The 24,423-nt window shown below is 35.8% G+C and overlaps 1 protein-coding gene across 1 annotated transcript in view; it reads left to right on the top strand.

The window, feature by feature from the left end:
* The window catches only part of LOC122803789 (extracellular calcium-sensing receptor-like), a 244,216-nt gene that overhangs the window by 21,178 nt on the left and 198,615 nt on the right, over positions 1 to 24,423 (top strand). The window contains exon 2 of the mRNA XM_044073476.1: positions 17,557 to 17,848. Within this exon, the coding sequence (XP_043929411.1) occupies positions 17,557 to 17,848 (292 nt within the window). The remainder of the gene's footprint in view (positions 1 to 17,556; positions 17,849 to 24,423) is intronic.

The following is a 24,423-nucleotide window of genomic DNA, read 5'->3' as shown; positions in this document are numbered from 1 at the left end:
CTTGCTGATTTTCATTCAAACCTACACCTAAAGGGGGTTGTATTTGTTCCCTCATTCATCCAGTACATCTGTTGTCATGTCCTGACTAAAACTGCATTGGTAATATTCTGTAAATTGACATTTTCCCAAACACCTCCAACTCATCCTTGACTTCATAAAAAGAAACTATAATTCTGGCTAGTCTAATATATGTCCCCTTAATCAGGTTCTTTTTATAAGAAAGAGGGTGAAAACGTTTAAAATGCAGATAAAATTACTAAATGTTGGTTTCCTGTAAATCTGAGATTTAAAAACTGCATCAGAAGTAGTAACACAAGTATTGAGGTTGTGTCTTTCAATGTTATAAGTAAATTAAAAAATAGTAGCACTATTTAGTCAATGAAGAGATTACTTTCTTCCTCAGGGGCATCCCACAACACAAAAATGTCATCAAGGCATCTCAAATATACCTTACAATAACCATAAAATTTAGATATCAAGGCATACAATTTGCCCCATGTAAAAAGCACCAAGTTGGCATATGTAGTAGTGCAAACTTTGCTCATTGCTTATCCCCTTTACTTGCTTGAAGATTTTGCCTTCAAAAAAATAAAGTTGATATTTAGTACCAAAGACATCAACTCCACAACCAACTTAATTGTGTCTATTGAGAAGGCTTTGAAATCAGACTGTCATTAAAAAATTGTAAACCTTCTTCATTGGGGATGGATGTAAACAAATCAGTAACATCTATGGTCACAAAATATAGTATTTTAGACCATAATCCAGGGGTTAACCTTGCCATAAAATCCCAAGAGTCCTTTAAAAGGTGTCTACAATCTTAAATAATAGGTTTAACTAACCTGTCAAGCAAATTGATTTATTTATTTAGTTAGTTAGTAATTTTTTTATTTTGTGCTACTAGTATGGGTCTAAAAGGAGGATTCAAAACATGTTTGTGTATCTTAGGTATACCAACAATTGTTGAGATGACAAGTTTACTGATTTTCAAAAAATCATGCACCTCTACTGAGATCATACCATTAAAGAATAGTTGTTCTATGCGTGAATCTATCTTCTGATAGGGAGATGTACACTTCATTTTTAGAAACAGGTGTGTAATTATGTAAATTATGCAAAATATCAAACATAGCAACCATATAATCAGTGCTGTCAGATATTACCATGCCTCATCATTTGTCCAGTTTCATAATCCCAATAGATCTATCTTTCTTATGGGACTCCAGCAACAAATGTTTCTCAACATTTAAAATCCAAGATAAAAAACTAGAAAAACTAAAACTGGCTACACACTATCGACTGCAAAAACTAGTTTAATGATAGTCAACTAAAAATATATATATATTTGTACAATAAAAAGTACTAAGCACTTTCACCCATACATATCCTGGGCTTCATCAGAGTACTAGAGAATTCAATCACAGACTTGCAAATATATACCAAACGTATTGATTGGTAAATTAATAATGAGTTGATACAAATTAAGTCACAACGCCTAATAAGCAACTCAATACAATGAAATCTCTTAAAAAAACACACATACATATAAGAGTTGCTAGAATGTCATTCCTACAATAGCAAAGAATAAATATGTTATACTAACAAAACACTGTGTATATTACTGTGTAAAAATATATATGTATATATGAATAAATAAATAATAATAATTAATTAAAAATCGTATATTTCTGAATACCAAGACTTGTAAATACCTCATGAGTAGAACTTTTTAATTAAAATACTTAAAATAGTTAGTTATAAAAAACTTAGTTTAAATTAGTTGTATACAAATATAAATATTTAACAAGTATATTGATTACTACTGTGCATTTTGCATTATGATTAATAATTGTAAATTGATAGCTTAATAAAGTAAATCTTAAAATATAGAATATATATATTTTAAAAAATACAATGAATGTAATAAAAATAAGAATAAATGTGTACACTGATTACTCATTCATGAATTGATAGTCTGTGTATACTAGAATTAATTATAGTCCCAGTCAAATAAAATGTGACTTATATTTTAATATACTGGCTATGGATATATGTTCGTTAATACCCGGTAAAGTACTGGCATTTAATCTCAATTGCCATAGGCATTCTTTTGCCTCTAATAAAGTCTTGTCATCACCTCCTTTATTAGTGTTAAGTGTAATTCTATCTATTACAGAGAATAAAGATCTCTTAAAATTTTGGCATTTTTGACTATGTGTGAATAGGGAACTCGTACCTTTCTCATTTTTAATATCCCTGATGTGTTCAACTATACATTCCCTTAACTTCCTAATAGTTTTTCCTACGTAGTATGCTGAGCAAGATGAACAGGTTGCCAGGTATACAACCATTTTGGTATTGCAGTTACAGTATCCAGGACATCTAATTGTTTTTCCATAATTATGTATAGCAATGTATGGTCCATCACTGATAAATTTACAGGTCCTGCATGCACCACATTTGCTCATCCTGGACGTTTTGTACATATCCTTATTGATACATGTCTCAAAAAGCTCTTTCAGATTCATACCTCTGCTATAAGTAACCTTAGGGCAACTACCTAAGATATCTGTATATTCAGCCTTATTCATAAAGACACTAGTCCAGGTCTCTCACAAAATGTTAACTATCTTAAATGATGTTTCATTATAAGGTATTATAAAAGTGTCCTTTTGATCATGTCATTACTCTTGACTGTAGCGTTATTAAATCCAAACTTAATTATAGGTTTGTATAGATGGTTTCTTTTTACATATATCTTGTTTCTAACATTGCTAATAAGTTCATGTGGGTACCCCCTGTCTGTAAACATATTAGAAAGTTTTTCCATCTCTGTATGAAAGGTTGCATTGTCACTTATAATTCGTGATAGTCTAACCATCTGTCCTTTAATTAAATTCTTTTTCTGATAGTACAGATGGCAACTGTCAAAATGCAAAAATGAATTGGAATACATTTTCTTTCTAAATATGTTTGATTCTATCACACCTTTATTAATGTAAAATAATATATCCAGGTATTCAGAATTATTCTCATAAATGTTACGAGTAAAATCTAAAAAAGTTGATGTTGTTGTGAGAAAATCTATAAAATCAAGTAATTGTTCTCTATTCCCTTTCCAAAAAATCAGGATATCATCCAGGTATCTCAGGTATAAAGCGATGTTTGTCCAGTAACTAGATGTAAAAACGTGTTGTGTTTCCCAAAGGGCTAGCACTAAATTAGAGTACATAGGGGCGCATCTGGCCCCCATTGCCACCCCTGTACTTTGTCTAAAGTATTCACCATTAATATAAATAAAGTTGTTTTCAAGTACTATTTCCATCAGTTCCACTAAGAGTTTGCATTTTTCACTCTGCATACCACTAAATTTCAAAAGACTAACCTCAAACATTTCTAGACCTAGTTTGTGTGGTATCACTGTAAACAAATTAACTATATCAATGGTGACCATAGTCATATCGGGGTTGATGTCAATAAGATGTTCTCTTACTTTATCTAGGCAATGCCAGGAGTCTTTCAATATATGTGGTAACTGGTTTAATGTCCCTTTACAATGTATGTCTATAAATGAGGCTATAGCCTCGGTTTTGGACCCTTTTGCAGAAACTATTGGTCTAAATGGTGGATTGTTGGTATCCTTATGTATCTTAGGGATACCAAAGATGGACGGAGTAATAGGGTACTCGATTATTAAATAGTCGTGTTCTTCTTTGTTAATTACTCCGTCCATCAAAAATTCATATAGTAGCCATTCCACTTTAGTGTATGCCCTATACATCTCATGTTTAGACACTTTTTCATATGTTTTGTTGTCACTCAACATCACAGTCATTTTGTTCAGATAATCAGTATTGGTCATAACAACAACTCCACCTCCTTTATTGGATTTCATAACCCTATATTTGTCTGTTGTGGTCAGTTCCTTAAGACAAAATTTTTCAGCTGAAGTTAAATTCTCAGATATAATTTTATCTTTCTTTAAAACTCTTCTTATCTGAGTCTCACATAACCTTTCAAATAAGTGAATCATGGGATTCTGTGGAGGTATGAATGTACTACTCCTTTTTAATGTAAAACTCCTACTATCCATCTGGATACCTTTGTTGTTGGCAAAAAACATATTCAGATTCAGCAATCTAGTGTATAGTTTTAAATTAATTAAGATCCTTCCTATATCAATTTTAAAATTTGGAACATAGGTAAACCCTTTTTTAAACAGAGTAACATGACTGGCACTAAAAGTAGTATCAGTTAAATTGTATACATTAAAACCACCATCTACAATAATAGAACAATGACCTTCATTAATGTCCATATTTGTCTCATTTTCAAGATCTGTGATATTTTGTATTACATTTAAACTGTCAACATAATTACAACACACATTGTTACTGTCTTTTATACTGTCCAAACTTGACTCTAGGTACCAATCTAATACATTGTCAGGTGTAGTTTGCATTGTGTTGTGATAACTTGTGTTTATCGATGCCATGAATTTTTCCTGTATGTTGTTTTGTTGTGATATTGATTCTGCTGGTATTGCTGACCATGATATCAGTAGCATATTCATTCTGACCTTCTGAATGTTGGTTCCTCTAAGTTAAGGGAACGTATAGTTGAACACATCAGGGATATTAAAAATGAGAAAGGTACGAGTTCCCTATTCACACATAGTCAAAAATGCCAAAATTTTAAGAGATTTTTATTCTTTGTAATAGATAGAATTACACTTATCACTAATAAAGGAGGTGATGACAAGACTTTATTAGAGGCAAAACTGAGATTAAATGCCAGTACTTTACCGGGTATTAACGAACATATATCCATAGCCAGTATATTAAAATATAAGTCACATTTTATTTGACTGGGACTATAATTAATTCTAGTATACACAGACTATCAATTCATGAATGAGTAATCAGTGTACACATTTATTCTTATTTTTATTACATTCATTGTATTTTTTAAAATATATATATTCTATATTTTAATATTTACTTTATTAAGCTATCAATTTACAATTATTAATCGTAATGCAAAATGCACAGTAGTAATCAATATACTTGTTAACTATTTATATTTGTATACAACTAATTTAAACTAAGTTTTTTATAACTAACTATTTTTAAGTATTTTAATTAAAAAGTTCTACTCATGAGGTATTTACAAGTCTTGGTATTCAGAAATATACGATTTTTAATTAATTATTATTATTTATTTGTTCATATATACATATACATTTTTACACAGTAATATACACAGTGTTTTGTTAGTATAACATATTTATTCTTTGCTATTGTAGGAATTACATTCTAGCAACTCTTATATGTATGTGTGTTTTTTTAAGAGATTTCATTGTATTGAGTTGCTTATTAGGCGTTGTGACTTAATTTGTATCAACTCATTATTAATTTACCAATCAATACTTTTGGTATATATTTGCAAGTCTGTGATTGAATTCTCTAGTACTCTGATGATGCCCAGGATATGTACGGGTGAAAGTGCTAAGTACTTTTTATTGTACATATATATATATTTTTTTAGTTGACTATCATTAAACTAGTTTTTGCAGTCGATACTGTGTAGCCTGTTTTAGTTTTTCTAGTTTCTCAACATTTAACTTGTACCTCCTAACATTTTTCAAACACTTGTTCTTTGAAACAATTTGTATAAACCAGTGATACAGGCCTTTCCAAATGCCTGTATTAACAGATGTAGAGGAGGATTAAACACACTTTTCTTTCTCACAGTATTAGTGCTGTTCTGCATAACATTTCTTTTTTTTCCTTTTCTTTAGAAAATTATAAAGCAAGTTTCATTCTTCTAATAAACAATTTAAGTTCTACCAAAGAATCAACCAAATTAAATGGCTTACTAGGAATACATTTGAAACCTTTGGCAAAAACTGCAAAATGTTTTTAGATGACTATAATTGAAAATGTAACCATTATATGACATCATTATTCATTTATTATTGGGAACCATTCATTTTATTATTAACCATTTGTTTATTATTAGGGACCATTGGTTCCTGTTATGCTTAACATTTCCTGCCTTTCCCCTACTTGAGACCTTTGTTCTGATCCATCTGCCCCTTGTGTTGGCTTTTGTTATAAGGAATGTTTAATCTCCAACTTGTGTCTTATCGGTAATGTGAGTGGCTCACCAGCTGCTTCGATCTCCATAGGGTTGGAAAATCCTGATTAGGACTCCCTTCATGATTAACAGCTTGATTCATATCCCGTGTTAAATCTTTATTCCCTGAAGGAGACACCCATTCAATAGTGCTCTGTACTAAACTACCTCTTGCATAAAACTTTAAAGGGTAAACCGTCTTATTTTTGTAATGAATAAATCCCTTTCAAGCTTCTTTCTAACTTCTTATTCTTTTTTACCAAATATCATCAATTTTTTTATCAATTTTAGCATATGCAATCTCAAAACCCCCAGATATAATAAAGCCTGTTTAGGCATAGTATAGAGCCTACATGGAACCGTGTCAGTGTAGGCGGTTCCCACTCAGTAGCGCACCATGCATATTAATGATGACATGTTGCTGAGGGAGATCTGTGGAACATGATTATTGAATCAGTGTAGGGATTGTGTGACTAACTGTGTCCGCAGATGAATAACACACCCCCTGCACTGTCCAAGTGCATTAAATGAATGTATTTAAATTTTTCCAAGTTTGGTGGTGTGGCGTGGAGCACAGCTAGTGGCACATGCCAGACATCTAAAAATAGAAACAGATACATTTGTGATGCAGAGGTCAAGTTTAAGCATAGCTTAACAGGTTTGCATGGCACTGTGTAGGGGGCTTAGTTGTGCTTAAAGTTAGCTTAGAGGTGTGTAAAAGTATAGCAGTATTCCACATATCCACATAGCCAAGTGGTTAGATTGATGGCTTTATGTGCAGGGTTTGAATACATGGAAGGGAAATTAAGCATTTTCCAAAGACAAATTATTATGATTATTTATCAATCTGATCTGCTGTTCTTAGCTAAGATCTGCTAAGACCTACTCAGACTTGCTAAGCACTGCTTAAACAATCTCTGTTTGTGCACTGCTTGGCAGTGCTTGGCATTGCTTGGCTGTGCTTAGCTGGTTTGCGCATTGCTAAGTACTGCTAAGCATTGGCAGTTTAAGCATTGTTCAGCTTAGCTGTGCTGGTTTGTACGGTGCCAAGCAATGCACCATATTTTTAAAAATTGCCCAATAGCATGTAAGAGCAGGAAAACAAGCTATATTAAGCTCAACAGGCAGGAATACAGCATGACCAGTTGGAGTTTGAACTGTGCAGGAACTATGGCAGGCACTGGAGAGGGTGTGTACTTCCAGGCGCAGAGTTGGGGCATTCTGGATCCAGGGTCATGATTGGACTCCTGGTGAAAGACTATGAAAATGTGCTGCTGCACGGGCAGTTCCACAGCTCAGAGTATAAGGGGGAGGCTTGGGACTGGTTGGCATGAGATCTCTCCAGTGCTACAGGTATCTTCCACATAGGTGAGCAGGTCCATCAGCACTATGATGACCTGATGCACCGGAAGGGGGTTTCTTCTGGACACCTGGGTCTGGGACGCTCAGGCAAGGAATGCCCCACAAGTTTGTAAGTACTGTTAGCATTGTTTTACCAATACCTAATCTGAATGTTTGACAGACAGGTATGCATAACGGTGTGCTTCTCTCCCTACAGCTGCAGAGGAGAGAGCTTGCAACCTAGAGGCACATGCTGGGTCTTTGGCCAGGGTGCAACGTGAGTGCAGTGAGTACAGATTAATTTGCAATCTATCGTCAAATAAGCAAGAAAGAGTAATGCATTAACTGCCAATAGGTACACACAGTAAATATTTGTGTATTGCAATGAATGTGGATGTAAGCCAGTACTACAAAAAGTGACAACTGCAAACTATAGTGCAATAAACAGGGAAGACTAAAGCATTAACCCTGATAATGTAAATGAAATAAAGTTTCTACTACACTAATTATATAATTACAGCTGTATTGCAACACCTGCATTACATCAACAGTTGTGCAATAAAGACTCAAAACTATGCCAGTAACTGCATGAAGGTATCCTTAATTAAGCTGCATTGTGCAACGTGCATGCAATTAGGGCTGTTTTGCATGAAATTGATTATGACAGCTGCTCTGAAATAAAAACAAAAAAAATATCACTACGTGCCTCAAGCTATAGTTAATAAAGAGTGTTATGCAATAGCTGTAGATTCAGAGTTGTATTACAGGAAATGCGTTATGACCTCTGTTCTGCAATAACATTTGAAGCAATAGCTTTAACACTCAAGGTATATTGTGTATATAAGGATTGTCTTGTGTTAACCATTGCATTTCAGCTATATGCATTCATGATCTGAGGTATGGTGCTGCAGGCAAGTATGACAGTGTAACAGCTGTAGACTGCAAACATACTGTCTGCAATTGTATATGGGTGAGGTAGCCAACCCAATAATCTGATATGATGTGTAGACTTCACAGATATTTCCACCCACTAACAGTATATTGTGTACACCTTCATTCTATGTAGTACTGTATAATTTACCTAATATCTCTGTCATGCATGAATCTCACGCATGAGCATTCAACTGTCACAACAGTCTAGTATAAAACTGTAGTACTATTACCAGGTCATATTTTGTTCCAGGTAAGCTCTAGGCAAATGTCAGTCAGGTAGTAATCAGCAGTAGCTCAGTTTGTTAAATGCTCTCTCTGAAGTTCATTTTGCCACACACAGACCAGGGTTTGAATCCAGTGTTCTCTCCACAGGAAATGCAAGTAAATGGGTGAATTAGCCCTTATTATGAGTAAATAATTTGTGTGTTCAGATGTAACAGACTGTTAACAGCATTAACAAGGAATGTGATAAGACTTCATAAAATAAAGACAAAAAGTAGAATAATAATAAAATAAAATAAAATAAATTAAATGTAATCTTGGTATGGCTGTATACCTGCAGTGTCTGTGAAAGCTTGCTGAATTTGCTGAAGTTCTATCCCCATACCTGCCAAGGAAGGCATGATAGTTGCTTACTCTCTGTATTGTACACATACATGTTTCTCAAGTGTCATGATGTCATGGAATGTAATTACTGTTGCGTAATCCCTCTGTCACAGATGCATCATTGACATGATTATGTTAATAGCACAGTTACACTGTATCAGTCCACAGTACACATTGGTAATTATATAGGTCCACCTGATGTGTAAGTGTTCTCTGTAGTTGTGTACCTGCAGGTGTTACTGCTTGGCCCATACTGTCACATGCGGATAGCTTTAGAAGTATGTATGTGCTACAGCAACTATAAGGCACTGTTAAACATACAGGAAGGACAGACCTGTAGAGTATATAGCAGTACTATTGTAAACTATATAGCCTATACCAGTATTAATGGACTGTATTTCTCTCTCTCCCCACCCTTATCTTCATCTAAATGTATTATTGTTATTCATTGGTTATGGTTTACTGTTAACATATGTTGTTCTCTAAATTTGATTTAGGGGCATGTGCTTTATTATTGTTATGTATTACAATGGTTGCATATTAACCTATCTTGTTGAATTACCTATGTTGTTGGCCTTATACCATAACTGTTACTGGCATGCTGTTAACATACTGACTGTTATGTTATTTATTGTTGTGTTCCATATACAATGCATTGATATGTTAATGGGTTATTTCCAATGTCCTGGCATGCTGTTATAACTAATAAAATGTTTTGTTCATAACTAACCTATACACATTGCTGTACCTCTATCTTTCACAGCATGACAGGATAGGCCAGTTCCTGCTGATCCGCCTACTGTACCTCAGCCAGCTGTGGCACTGTGTACCAGCAAGTCTGGGACCCAAGCTGGTGGTGTCCCCTCTGCTGCCCTGCACCACCCTCAGGTGGAACTGCTTCAGGGGATAAGGCCCATCCCCCCTGGGATTGGTGGCAGAGGGGCAGTAGTCACCCATGATCAACTACTGGCCACAATGTGCAGGATTGTGCGTAGGAGCTATGAACAATGCCTGTGCTGGATTGGGGGAGGACTCAACAACTTGGTGGGACCTGGTGGCTCTGGCACCCAGCCTCCAGTACAGCTACTACTGGGGCAATGAAGAAGCAGTGTTGACTGCCCATGGATGGGGAGCTCAGTCATATTGCTGCCATCTGGGGGAACATGCATCTCTGATTCCACAACACCCTCTCCATACAAGGTGTTTACCCCCTCATGTGTCACACACCACTCCTGTATGCTGTCTTGTCTGTCATGTCTGTTTGCAAATGCAACCTCTCATACCCAACTTACCTCCCAACATGTACCTACATCCCTTCCCCAGCATTCCACTCTTTCCTTAAAAAAATGGGCACCTGTCCCACAAAAAAAAAAAAAAATATTCCCCTATACATAGCTATCCATTTCACATGTGTCCACTGGACGCAACTAATTTGGTCCAATTGACTTGACAACACATTTATGTTGCCCTCAGCCCTTCTTCTATGGTATGAGGGTCATAATTCATGTGCAAAATCTGTACAAATGCACAGCTGTTGCTGTGCAAGAAATGGAAAGCTATAGTCCTTTCCTACACCCGTCCTGCACATCCCTACCTGCCTTTCAGTATGTTTTTGCCCCTGCTTGCCCCCATTTCACCACTGTCCTATCACCCACTTTTTTCTTTTTAACTTTTTAGTGCGGGTTTGAGTGGAGCTAACCTATTTAAATGTGTTTAGATGTGCCTTAATGATATTCTGTGTTTCTCATAGAGTTAAGCACATCTGCAAAGTAATTATCCCTGCAAAGTATCAAACCCAGGACCTTTTTAACTACAGCATAGTGCATTAGCCCAATAGGCCACTTAGCACTTAGTCAAGGCATATTTTTCCAGCAAAATATACTAATTGCCACTGACAGACTGCAAGTAAATCTACTGGGGAAAAATGGGAGTGTCCCTGGGACTCTGATGCAAAATGTACACAAGTACAGAGCCAAATATATAAAGATGGATGTACATGAGGACTGGGATAGCAGGTAAATGTATCCTTTTATCAGCAACATCTTTAAACACACCTGATAAGGCAGCAATGGCAAAGTACATGTCTATATCTCGGACCCTGCTGAAGAACAACTGCCTTTGACAGCCATGCACATAACGATGGATGCAGATATCTGTCACAGAATGTATGTACGCACATATATCTTGCAAATACACTGGCTGCAGCACTGACCCAGTAACTCAGTCTGTTAAATACCTTGCATTTTAGTACATTTTGCCATGCAGAGTCATGGGTTCAAATCCAGTGTGTTGCACTTCAATTACATTGTTGTGAAAACAGCAAGTAATGACTGAGTAATGCAATTTTAACACATACAGGTTGGTGCTACTTAATTAACTGCTACCCATTTCTTTGGTTAAGAATCCCATGTTTGAACTCCACTTATGCAGAGTATGGTGGTTAAATTAGATGTAGGGTGTATGCCACTTTTCTAGTGTTCTGCTCTAGGTACAGCCTGTGTGATTGGCTACCTATGATGCATTCCACCTGCCAAGTACATCATTATCAGTGTTTTAATGGCCCAGTTTAAGTGGTACACAGGTAGTCAGTAATTTATGCATGATTGGTTTTCTCAGGCAATTTTCTTTTGCTTTTTTTTTTTAAATAGCCTTCCCTGCTAAATACTGCAACGTGGAATGCAAACCAACACAGCAGATATAAACAATGCTCTGCACTCAGTGGGCACATCCCCATAGACAGGCACTCTCAGCACAGGAGCGCACCTTGCAAATGTGCTCAAACTAGGTAAAACATGTGCCCCAAAGGTAAACAAAGCTTAGCAGTCACTGGACACCCCCCCCCCCGCTCAACTGATTGACATGGCACTCAAACAGGTGGTGCTAAGCTCCAATGTGCTTAAAGAAATATTGACACTATCCCTTTTGACATCAGCTACCTCTTCTGTGTACATCAACATGGTTCTGGGGCTACATGGATGTGATCTGTGGGCACGGATACTCATTTTTGCTATTCAGTAACCCCAGCTCATTTGCATACAGATCAGTGCAGACATTCAGGAAACTACACTATTCCAGACCCTGCTTCCTTAGCAATCACAGAAATCTCACATTGTACATACTCCATGCAAGGCCCTATAATGCATTATTGTCACATATTTTATTTATTTTTTTTTTGCTTTTACACTTTTAAATATTTTCTTTTTGCATAACAGCATGTTTGCACACTGATGTACACCACACAAACATAACATGAGTATTAAAAAAAATGATTTTACATTACTTTTTGGATACACAGGGCATAGTTTTGCACATACCTGTGTCTGCTATTCTGTTTCTGTCCTTCTAACTGGGCTTTTACAGCCCCTGTTCACTTTTTTATCTTGTGTACATGGAATGTTTCCGTATACACTTAGAACACCAACACGGGGTCTGCACAAATGCCTATCTGCTTGCTGGATCACTCCAATACCCTAATTCACATGCAATTCACCTGATTGAGGTGATTTCCATGTCACAGACACTTCCGTGCTTGCGCACTCGTGCACGGCCCTCAGCTCTGTTTACTGGATTGCAAGGCTGCTTACTTCTGTGTAAGCTCTGTGCCAGTATGCCTACATGGGAAATTAGTCTATGTAGGATTTATTGAATTCCCCATAGTCATTCACAAAATTATCAAACAGTAAATCTTCCTAGGTAGTGTTATCTAAAACCTCAGTTTCATTAATTAAAACTGATATTCTTCAGGCGTTACATTTAATCAATAATTCAGTAAGTTCAAACACATGACAGTCAAACATATCTTTAAAATCCCTACAAAATTCATCATCATAAATCAAACTATTTGAAAATGTAAAATCTCTAAGATCTTGTGGTACAATCCAGAGCTTAAGGCATTTCTTTAGATAATCATTATCTAATTTTAAACTTCTCAATTTGAAAAGTTTTTTTTTTTTTTCAAATTCAAATAAGTAATCTTTTAAAGAGTTTAAAGTACAAAACCGTCTGGGTGAGCTACCTTCACACTGTTACCACTAGCCTGAAACATAACATACATAACTGGTTGAACAAACCTTTTAAAAGAAACGTTCTGGTTCATTGTTGTTTGCTCTTTGAACTATCACCATTAACAGGACCAAAAACAGTATCAAGAACAGTACCTGCAACACCTGAATTAATGTCCGATTTATTTAACAAATCATCATTTGTAGAAGCAGAGTTCTGTCCATTCCATGCAACTATTCTGAAAATACCAGTGTTACTGTTGTTGCCCGTGTTGCTAGCCCCTCCTTCCCAAAAACCCTTTTTGACTTCCTGTAAGTGTGATGACATAATAGGAACTGCCTGGCTAATCACAGGTTGACTGAACAATTCTATCATTTTTTTTTAATTTATTTTACATTTGTTAACCGGGATAGTCCGACTGGATACATGCCCATTTTCAGCGGAGGCCCGGGAAGAAAAGCTCCAAAGATAATAAAAACAGCAAATATGACAAAAATGCACATTTAGCAAAATTTACAGACAGTTGACATTTGAGTTATACATTCTAACAAATCTGTGGTGTAGCACACTTAAGACAATAGTATTAGTACACAAGTATTTCCAAAATTAGTCAGTTTTTCCAAAATTAGTTAGGATTAGTGCAGGAAAATAGCCAATGTGATTTAAAATACTGCTTGAGACTTTCCTTAAATTGTGTGAGGGAGGTCATTAGAGTGATGTCAGCAGACAGTGAGTTCCAAGTTTTACCAACAGAATTGGCAAACAGAGAGTCTCCGGCAACGTTTTTGGATTTAAGAGTTTGGACTACCAATCTATTAGATGAGCAAAGTGGTCAAAGGTTACAGTGGGGGTAGACAATATTTTTAAGAGCAGGTGTATTATCTGGTTAGTTAAGTACTTTATGAGCAATTATTAGTTGGTTGTACTTTAATAGGCTGGGTAGCTCTAGCCAAGCAAGATAGTTTAGGTTTTTACAATGATGTGTTCTATAAGGCATACCAGTGGCAAATCTAGCTATGTGGTTATAACAGGAAGAGAGTTTATTAAGGTCACTTTTGTTTAAGTTGGTAACTATAGGGGAGGCATAGAAAAGGGTAGAGAGAAAGTGAGAGCGGGTTATAGCAATTCTAGCAGGCGAGGTAAGAAATGGTCAAATTCTATATAAAGTTCCAAGTTTTTTGTTAATGGTTTTGATAGTTTGGTTGACATGCTTATCAAATTAAAGATTGTTGTCAACCAAAACACCTAGAAGTTTTGTGCAGTCATCAGGGGAGATTGTGGTACCATTATTAGAATTAATGGAGAAGGGTAGTACAGAGGAACTTAGAGTGGGAGAGAAGAGTAGCACCTTTGTTTTGTTTGGGTTTAAGATTAGATGCCATTCAGAAAGCCAGTTTTCAACTATGTTAAATGTATTTTGGGTTAGAATCTGCAATACTGGTTGGGAGGTGGCAGAGCATATCAAAGTCGAGTCATCTGCGTATTGAATACAATTAGCTTTTGGGATGGCTGTATGGGGGTCATTAATGAAAATAGAGAACAAAAGAGGACCCAGAATGGATACCTGTGGAACTCCAAGGGTGTTGGAAAGGAGGTTGGATAGTTTGTTCAGCCATAGGAAGGCTTGTTATCTATTGCAGAGATAGGATTGGAACCATTGGAGAGAATGATTGTCTAAGGAAATTGCTCTCAAAGTGGAAATAAGTAGTTGGTGGTTAACCATATCAAAAGCCTTTGATAGATCCAAGAAAAGGACAGAGGATGGTTTGCTAATGTTCCTGTTATAGTTAATAACATCAGAGAAGGTAAGAATGGCTGAGGTGGTACTATGGTGTGGTCTAAAGCCATGCTGAGATTGAGCCAGTAGGTGGTTCTGGATTAGATAGCGCAGAAGCTGCTTATGGATGCACTTTTCCATAATTTTAGGCAGTGGAGATAAGATAGCTATAGGTTTATAATTGGAGAGTTTGGTGGAGCTACCTCCTTTATGGAGTGGTATGACATGAGAAGTTTTCCAGATTGAGGGAACTGTAGCTTCTGATATGCTACAATTAGTTAGTATAGAAATGGGATGTGCTATGATATTTGCAGCCTTTTGCAGATACTCGCCAGGGAGAAGATCAGCAGATGGGGTTATTGGATTTAGTTTCTTGATTAGGGAACAAATAGTAGATGTGGAGACTGGAATGAGGCTAAAGGAGTACTGGGAACTGGGAATAGAAAGTTGTAAATTAGAGGAACCAATAGATAGTTTACTGGCTAGGGCCTGGATAGTTTCAATAAAGAAACTATTAAAGTCATTGGCAACATCCTCTGGTGGTTTATCTGGGGAGGCTGAAGGAGTAGGTGTGGTGGTGTGTCCTGGGTGCAGTAGTTTATTTATACCTGCCCTACTATTCTGAAGATGGATGTAGTAGTTTTGTTTATCTAGTAAAATGACTCTTTTAATCTCATTCCTTAACTGTCGATATATATTGTGAGCTTGAGGAGATTTATTGATACGCCATGTGGACCATGCCTTATTTCTCAGTGAAATTCTTGATTTAGTTTCATTAGAGAGCCATGGCGCTGTTTTAATTTTAGTCCTAATGGAGCAGGCAGGAGCATGGGAGTCAAGTATAGCCAGGAATTTTTTATTAAAGTAAGAGACAGCTTCATCTAGGGGCAAGTGTTTCAGGGGAGACCAATTACATGATTTAAGTTCCTCTTGAAACTTGGTAGGGTCAAAGTTCTTGTTATTTCTTACTGTTCTATAGGTGGGCTGGTGGGGATTATTGGTTTTGTGTCTAATTATATAGACGGAGAAAGTGATCGCTAAGGTCATTGGGGAGAGTTCCAGATGTATACAATTGGGGGTGATTATTGATAAGTATCCAGTCTAATATACTTTTTTTGCAATTCGATTTGTCTATCCTTGTGGGGCTGAATATTATCTGTGTAAACCCATATAGGTTAACATGGGTAGTGGGAGATTCTGAGGAAGAGGTGTTCCAATCTATATTAAAATCACCACGTACTATGGTTTCTTGGGGATAGTTACTGGCTAAACAGTGGAGGATATCTGCAAGGGTTGTGACATTATTCCCTGGAGAAATATAAATACAGACAATATTTATGCTTTTGTTATTATTAATCCTAAATTTGGTAGAAAGAATCTCTGTTTTATTGACCTGGGGAAGTTGTATGGGGTTTATAGTAACAGTTAGAGTAGATTTGAAGAGTACAGCTACTCCTCCTTCCTTCCTGGTAGCACGGTCCAATCTAAGTATATATTATACCCTGGAGGTAAGACTTCATTATCTGATGTTGTTGATTTTATCCAGGTTTCAGTTAGGTACAGTATATCAGGAAAGTGGACTGCTTAGAGGGTATGCATGTTATGTACCTTATTATTTATACCTCTAAGATTCAGATGAAAAGCTAAGAGGGGGTTGGGGGACCTATTTATTGACAGTCCTTTGGTAATGATTTTAGTGTGAGAACTGGAGTAATCAATGGTTGACAGGCCTGGGTTAGGGTGGATGTCTCTATCCATAATGAGGTTATAGTGTAAGCTTATAATGAGCTAAGTCCCCTTTTAGGGTTTTTACTTGTAGTGTGAGCGGTATAAGGTCTCTGTTGTCATTAGTGACCACTAAGTCTTCCAATATCAAACTCCCTTGGCTTAAGTTGGTAGCTTCCATCTCTTTACCTGGGTCTATATCACTTCATTGAAACACCTATTTAGAGAATCACTATTTGTCGACCCCAAATTTTCAAATTCCTCCTTCATCGAACAGCCATTTCAGCAAACTTTTTTACAGGGAAAGAAAATGGTTGGACATCATTGGGAGTTTGCTCTTCTCCCCACTGTAGTGTGATCTTGGAGTTAGTATATTTAGTCATGGGGGTGTGGGGGGTGCAGCTCCCCATATTGGGAGGTGTGGGGGAAAAGTCCCCCACTTGGGTGAGTTTTACATTTTTTGAGTTTAGTGCTGAGCACTACGATAGATAGCCATTTCTTTTCCCAATGAAAAAGTTTGCTGAAACAGCTGTTTGACGTAGGGGGGAATTGAGAATTTGGGGTCGATGAATAGTGATTCACTAAATAAGTATTTTGATGAAGTGATATAAACCCATTTACCTACATCTGAAACATTACTTTTTTGTAAGGTTCTAATTATGTAAATTATCCTGTTGCATTTATGAATTAGAGATGTTAAAATAAGATGTAAAACCTTTGTATTCTTTGTTATGTTTGTGACCATACAGGCAGACTGGCACTTATTTATGAATATAGGAGGTAACGTTTGTATCCTAAGCAAGCTGGATTTGAGTTCTTTAGAAGCATTTTATCATCAATGTAAGTGAAAAGTGCTCTATCGAAACATGTTATGGCAGGATGCGTGTATTGTTAATGTGCCAGCTGTCTATTCTGGGGACTTATTTTTGTGCGCTTTACAATTCAGGAAATATGATACATTTGATGATTGTCTAATATGTCAGATTGTGTGAAAAAAATTCTTCATGTGGCAACATATTCTGTCTTTTATCAAGATTTGAATTTAGCTTCTTTGAAAGGTTCTTGGCTATGTTGTTTGGAATCGAGGAGATCCAAAGAAACCAAAATATCCTTCCAAATATTACACTTGGATTTAGAGTTTTTGACTCCTGTACAACTGTTTCTGGAGCTCTTGAGGGTACATTGAGATTACTTAGTGGGCATGAAACAGCTGTTCCCAACTACTTCTGTGATATGTCTTCTTCAGTCAAAGTTATCATTGGAGATGCATTCTCACTGACATCAGTACCAATGGCAAAGCTCCTTGGAGTCTACAGATATCCACAGGTAACTAAGAGCTAATGTGTGAGTTTTGCAAATCCTACTGTGTATATAATTTTATAGCAAACTCTACTGTCTTCATTTTTAAGATCATTTAATAGTTTTGCAAGATACAGTAGAACTGGCAAACACAGTTGTTACTAAATTATACAAAAATGCATTATTTATTAGAGTAACCACTAATGCTGCGGTGTTATGTTACCTTTCTTAAGTACTTTTTAGCTGAATGAAAAAATCATATTCTCTTAGTCACTTTGTGGCTTTCTGATCTACAAAATATTAACTGTGCAAACTGACACAGTTTGATATACATTAGAAACATAAAAATCAACAAAAAATGCCAAATAATCACCTATCTTTGTTGGAGTGGCTACATCCTCACTGTTGATAGCTTAATTGAGGAGATTTCTGTAATAACTATTGTAATTATTTCTAGGGTATCATACCTATAGAGGTTATATGACTTGGGAAGGTGCCAGTAGAAAGAAATTATGATGTGCTAAAATCAGAAAGTGAATGAATCTGTGCCTGAACATAGGCTCATAAGTAGTTACAAGATATGAAGTCCAGGAGACCATTAATGAACCGGGCTGTAATCTTTAATGACCCCAAAATGCCATCTGGTTAAGTAACTTGCTGTAGGTCATACTGTAGACAAATGAAGGCTATGGGAATCAGCGTTTATATCATGATATCGAAAGATGAAAATAGCGAACACTATTTCATCGAACCTAAAATATCAAAACCACATAATATCGAACATTCAGAACAGCGAATTTTTTCCTTGGGAAAAAATTTGCTATTCCGAAACACATACACACAACATAAGCACACCTAAAAAACATCAATACACACACATACCCTTATAATCCTACAACTAACCTACACTAAACTATACATACACTACTATCTATCTACATACCTTAACCCAAACCCTAAACCTAAAGTCCGTCACTATTGCACACTCACCTAACCCATGCCCTAATCCTAACAACTACACAGTCACACACTTACCTGAACCTGACCCGTAAATCTCCACCACAGCGCTGAAAATAGCGAAGCCACAGAACCGGCCAACCGAATTCTTTCCCTAGGAATGAATTCGGTGTTCTGTAGCTTTGCTATTTTTAGCATTCAATTAAAATCGGTCAATATTAGAACATTCAAAGTTTTAAAACTTCTGTGTTCTGATATAGACCCAGAAATCAAACCCTGTACCACAGGGACAGTTCATTAGCAGCTCACAGCCTTTGTCCTCTTCAGTAACTGCCATACATCACAGTGTACAGATTTGTAATAAATGTTTATATAGTGGTATTGAACAAGAAGAAGTGTGAGTATCAGGAAAATATAAAGAAAAAGAATTTCACAGGCAGGACCATTGAGTTCACCAGCTGAAATATGGCATACAATGGCCAAAATGTATGGGCTTATATTTAGTTTGGAAAGTTTTCAATAATCCCATCATGGGGGGATAGTGTAAAACACCTTGAAAATGTCTATGTAAGCATTGTGGACTGTATGACCCTCATCTGTGGCCACAATAACCCTTTCAATGAACTCAACAAGTCTGAACAGGCATAATTTGTCATTTACAAAGCCAACTGATGTCTTTCTGGGGATATAGAGTCACTTATATCATTAGTTAGACAGGTATATAAGGTCACCTATATTATTGCTATAATATTTTTCAAAGCCTTGTAAATAAAACTAGTGAGACTAGTAAATCTTAGGGTCAGTAGAAAGACCACCTTTCTTATGACTGCCATTTTCTACTCCTCAAGGAAACAACCAGTAGAGAGACTCTGGATGTAGAGATGATGAAGGGAATTGCTAAATGTGATTTTACTGTTCTCAAAAGGTATCCAGGGTATTGTGATGATCAATGGAAGTAGTGTTTTTCATGTTAGAAAGTGCCAATAGGACTAGGCCCAAATTGATCTCAGGAAAGACAGTATGAGGTAGAATGCAGGGGAGGGTGGGGGAGTGAAGTTGAAAAAGAATTTGTCAACAAGAATATTAGCAATTTTCTTGGTGGTTAGAGAAGACCTACCATTGATGGAAGTTTGTATAGTACAGCATTGTATGTTATTTATAACCTTCCTAAAATAGCTGAAGAAGACTTTATGATTATCCTTTATTAGCTGCAATCCTAAGTTCTTAGTTTTCCTTGCATTTCCTTATGGAAAATTTGAGAGACTTACTTAACAGTTTTAACCCCCCCCCTTCTAATGATAAAGTAGACATCTTTTAGTGATGAACACTAGTTTTTTTTATTTTTATCATAGAGTTTGTTGATGCAGTGGTTCCACCTTATGAGTTTAGCTCTAATCTTGCCAGAATGCTTACTCCAGACTGGTGCAGATGCCTCAGTGCAGCTTTCCAAGAGGGAATAAAAATCAGGATAGCAGCAGTCTAAGTTACAATATTTGCTGAGTAGCTGTACCATTTGTGATTATCATTAAGGTCAGCATATAGTAAATAACTGAGTTTGGAGTAATCCCTGAATATAAAGGAGTTCTCGGGGTCCATAAAACACATTTTCATAGAGATATGTGTTAAAAGACACATACACCCATATGAAACAGAAACAATTTAATAGTTTATATTTATAGAAATTGCTTCATTGTATATTGTTTCTTAGTTATTTAAATAGTGACAGTTTCTAATAACTGTGAGACTTCAGAACATCATTTTACTGAAAAAAAAATAAAAAGACCAATGGTTAGACCACAGCTGAAGATAAAAATGGAATAATCCACGTCAGGAATTAAATCACTTGCAGCTTCACAGTAGTGCCCTTTATAAAACCAAAAGTTGTAACTGAGATGTAGTAGTCAAGGTAGGAAACGGTTCACTTGCAGTTTCACACCACTTAATTAAACAAGAGTAAGCGCTTTCGCGATCTAAGTCAGCTGATCGCTTCTTCAGACTCATAAAAACAGTTAAAACATTGGTATTTAAAATATGGTTCAACCAATGAAAACACATATAGAACTATGACATAGACTAATTAAAATTGCATACATCAGCACATTAATTTGCCTTATATTCTGCATAAGATGAAATAAAATATACATATAACAGACACATTTTATGTAATAATCCATATTACTTAATGTTTTAGTGGTCTGGATTTTAAAAGGTTTCAAGGAAACAGCATTGTTCAATCCAGGAGACCTATCTGCCTGAAGTAGTAAAATCCATCTTTGTTCGGCTTCCTCTACCTTATTCCTTATATCACCTCCCCTCTTACTTTTATTTATTATTTCTAAAACCATGAAATTAAAAATGTTTCCTATCTTCTTCTTCCACATGTTTTGCTAAAGCACTTGTGTCTTTTTTATTTCTTATATCTCTAAGGTGTTCAAGGATACGTTCCCTTAGACACCTATTGGTTTTGCCTATATAAAAGGCATGACAGACAGTGCAGAAGCTGAAATAAACCAAATTTTGTGTTCTGCAGTCAGCATAAAAATCTATATCAATTATAAATCCATGTGTAGGATGTTTATATGTAGATTTATTATATAAATAGTCACATGCTGTACAATTTCTTCAAGGAAAAGTCCCCTGCCTATCAGATAGGATCATTCTTTCATTGTTTCTGGATTTATAACAGAGTTGCCTTTTTAAGGACCTCTTATTTCTAAAAGAAAAGCTGGGTCTATCTTATATGCATAGTACTACCCCTTTAAATCAGAATCCCTGTGAGAACAGTGATGTCAGCACAGAGAGAGTATGTATAGAACCTCCCACATTTGAAAATGGTAGAATGGCAAAAGAAACTTTCCAAATGGCTTGCACTAACAGAAGGATGGATTCCAGTGTTAATTCTGATTCAGTAGCTTTTTTGGAGCAAAAGGAAGCTACACAAACCTCAATCCTTCCATTTGTATTAAAGAAGGCGCTGCCAATAAGGGACAGGTCGAGCAACAGGAATCAAAGAGGGAGAACATGATTACAGCAGAGAGAATGAGTGACTCTTGCATATATGAACACCAGGAGCAAGAACCAACAAAAAACTTGGTAATTAATATATCTAGCTTTTCTTTAACTGATGCATAAGCCTCATTGTTAAATAGAGGCCTGAACTTTATTCCAGCACAGAAAACACTATTAACTGATTTATTAAAAGAGCTGGTTATTTTCTCATAACCTAACACTTAAAACCATGTTTAAAAGAAATGTATTTGATAATATGTTTAAACAACCTAGTGCCTTTGTACCCAAGATACATCCCACAGATGAAACTTTCACTAATGTGTGTGAACATGAAATTAGAGAGATGCATGCTAAAAATCTTCCACCTAGATTTCATAACTTGAGTAAATCAGAAACTGAAGCACTGTCAGAACTAAAGGATTCTCACAGCATTGAAATTAGGCCCGCTGACAAGGGGGGCAGTGTAGTACTAATGGATAAGGTTTTTTATTACAAGAAAATGATGGAACTTTTGAATGATACAGATACTTATGTTGAACTAAATGAGAGACAAGTACAAGGTATAATTGACAGGATATCTGTATATATTTTTGACTTATTGATTACTAATTATGTATCAGAGGAATTGTTTGACTACTTTCAGACAGAACATCCAACTATACCCATTATTTATGGTCTACCTAAAATTCACAAAGACATAACACAGCCCCCTATGAGACCTATTGTATCCAGTAAAGGATGGGCCACAGAAGCCATCTTAATTTATATTGAATAAAATTTACAAATAGTCCTAAAATCATGTGAGACTATACTAAGGGATACAAAGGCATTTCTGTGACTGTTATATAATAAGACCAGGAATATTAATAGAAATTATATGTTTGTGACAATGGATGTCACTTCACTATTCACAGTGATACCGAATAAATGGGGTATTGAGAAAATACGTGATATTCTGACCTTGAAACAAGTTTTTCAAAACACTAAGATTAATTTGATATGTGAGTTACTTGATATTGTCCTAGAAAATAATGTCTTTATATTCAATGACAAGTTTTATCTACAGAAAGTTGGTGTAGCAATGGGCACGGCTTGTGCTAACAGCTACGCCAACTTAGCATTGACTGCATGGGAAAAAGATCATGTATTAAGTGCTAGCAATAAATATGCTGGCAAAATTGTATGGTATATACGTTTTGTAGATAGCGTCTTCCTGTTATGGGATGGTACTAGTGAAGAGTTGCAAGAGATGGTGGAGTACTTACATAGCACCACTGAATTTTTAAGATTCACTAGTCAACATTCCAGGGACTCTATTGAGTTCCTAGATGTTTTGGTTAAGAAGACAGCATTAGACGAACTTACAACAGGGATGTATAGAAAATCTACATGGAGAAATAGTATCTTACATAAGATTAGTATGCATCCAACATTTGTACACAAAAATGTAGTGAAAGGACAATATATGAGAATAAGCAGCTTACATAATACACATGAAGGCTTTGTGAAGACAATGACTATATTAGAGAAAGACTTCTTAAACAGAGGTTATAGTAAGAAAGACATAAATTAAAGCTCTAAATATACCATTGAAAATAGGGATGGGAGATGTAAACCGCTCTTCTCAAATACTATAGAAGATGTTAAAAGCAAGGAAGGTCATGATTTTAAAGTTAGATTCCCTATAACTTATTCAAGTGACATCAGAAGGTTCTGTAATATTTTTGAGAAGAATTGGAATGTTTTATATAATAAATCTACATATAAACATCCTACACTAGGATTTATAATTGATATAGATTTTTCTGCTGACTGCAGAACACAAAATTTGGTTTATTTCAGCTTCTGCACTGTCTGTCATGCCTTTTATATAGGCAAAACCAATAGGTGTCTAAAGGAACGTATCCTTGATCACCTTAGAGATATAAGAAATAAAAAAGACACAAGTGCTTTAGCAAAACATGTGGAAGAAGAAGATAGGAAACATATTTTTAATTTCATGGTTTTAGAAATAATAAATAAAAGTAAGAGGGGAGGTGATATAAGGAATAAGGTAGAGGAAGCTGAACAAAGATGGATTTTATTACTTCGGGCAGATAGGTCTCCTGGATTGAACAATGCTGTTTCCTTGAAACCTTTTTTAAAATCCAGAACACTAAAACAATAAGTAATATGGATTATTACATAAAATGTGTCTATGTATATTTTATTTCATCTTATGCAGAATATAAGGCAAATTAATGTACTGATGTATGCAATTTTAATTAGTCTATGTCATAGTTCTATATGTGTTTTCATTGGTTGAACCATATTTTAAATACCAATGTTTTAACTGTTTTTATGAGTCTGAAGAAGCGATCAGCTGACTTAGATCGTGAAAGCGCTTACTCTTGTTTAATTAAGTGGTGTGAAACTGCAAGTGAACCGTTTCCTACCTTTACTACATCTCAGTTACAACTTTTGGTTTTATAAAGGGCACTACTGTGAAGCTGCAAGTGATTTATTTCCTGACGTGGATTATTCCATTTTTATCTTCAGCTGTGGTCTAACCATTGGTCTTTTCATTTTTTTTTCGCTTGAGGTGTATACCAGGCGTTTATCCAGCTTTTGTTTTCTTTCACATCATTTTACTGAGC

The sequence above is a fragment of the Protopterus annectens genome, chromosome 6.part0, assembly GCF_019279795.1.
Source record: "Protopterus annectens isolate FY-2018-M chromosome 6.part0, PAN1.0, whole genome shotgun sequence".
Lineage (NCBI taxonomy): Eukaryota > Metazoa > Chordata > Ceratodontiformes > Protopteridae > Protopterus > Protopterus annectens.
Note: the sequence above shows the minus strand (reverse complement) of the source record. Positions and strands in the feature narration are given on the sequence as shown.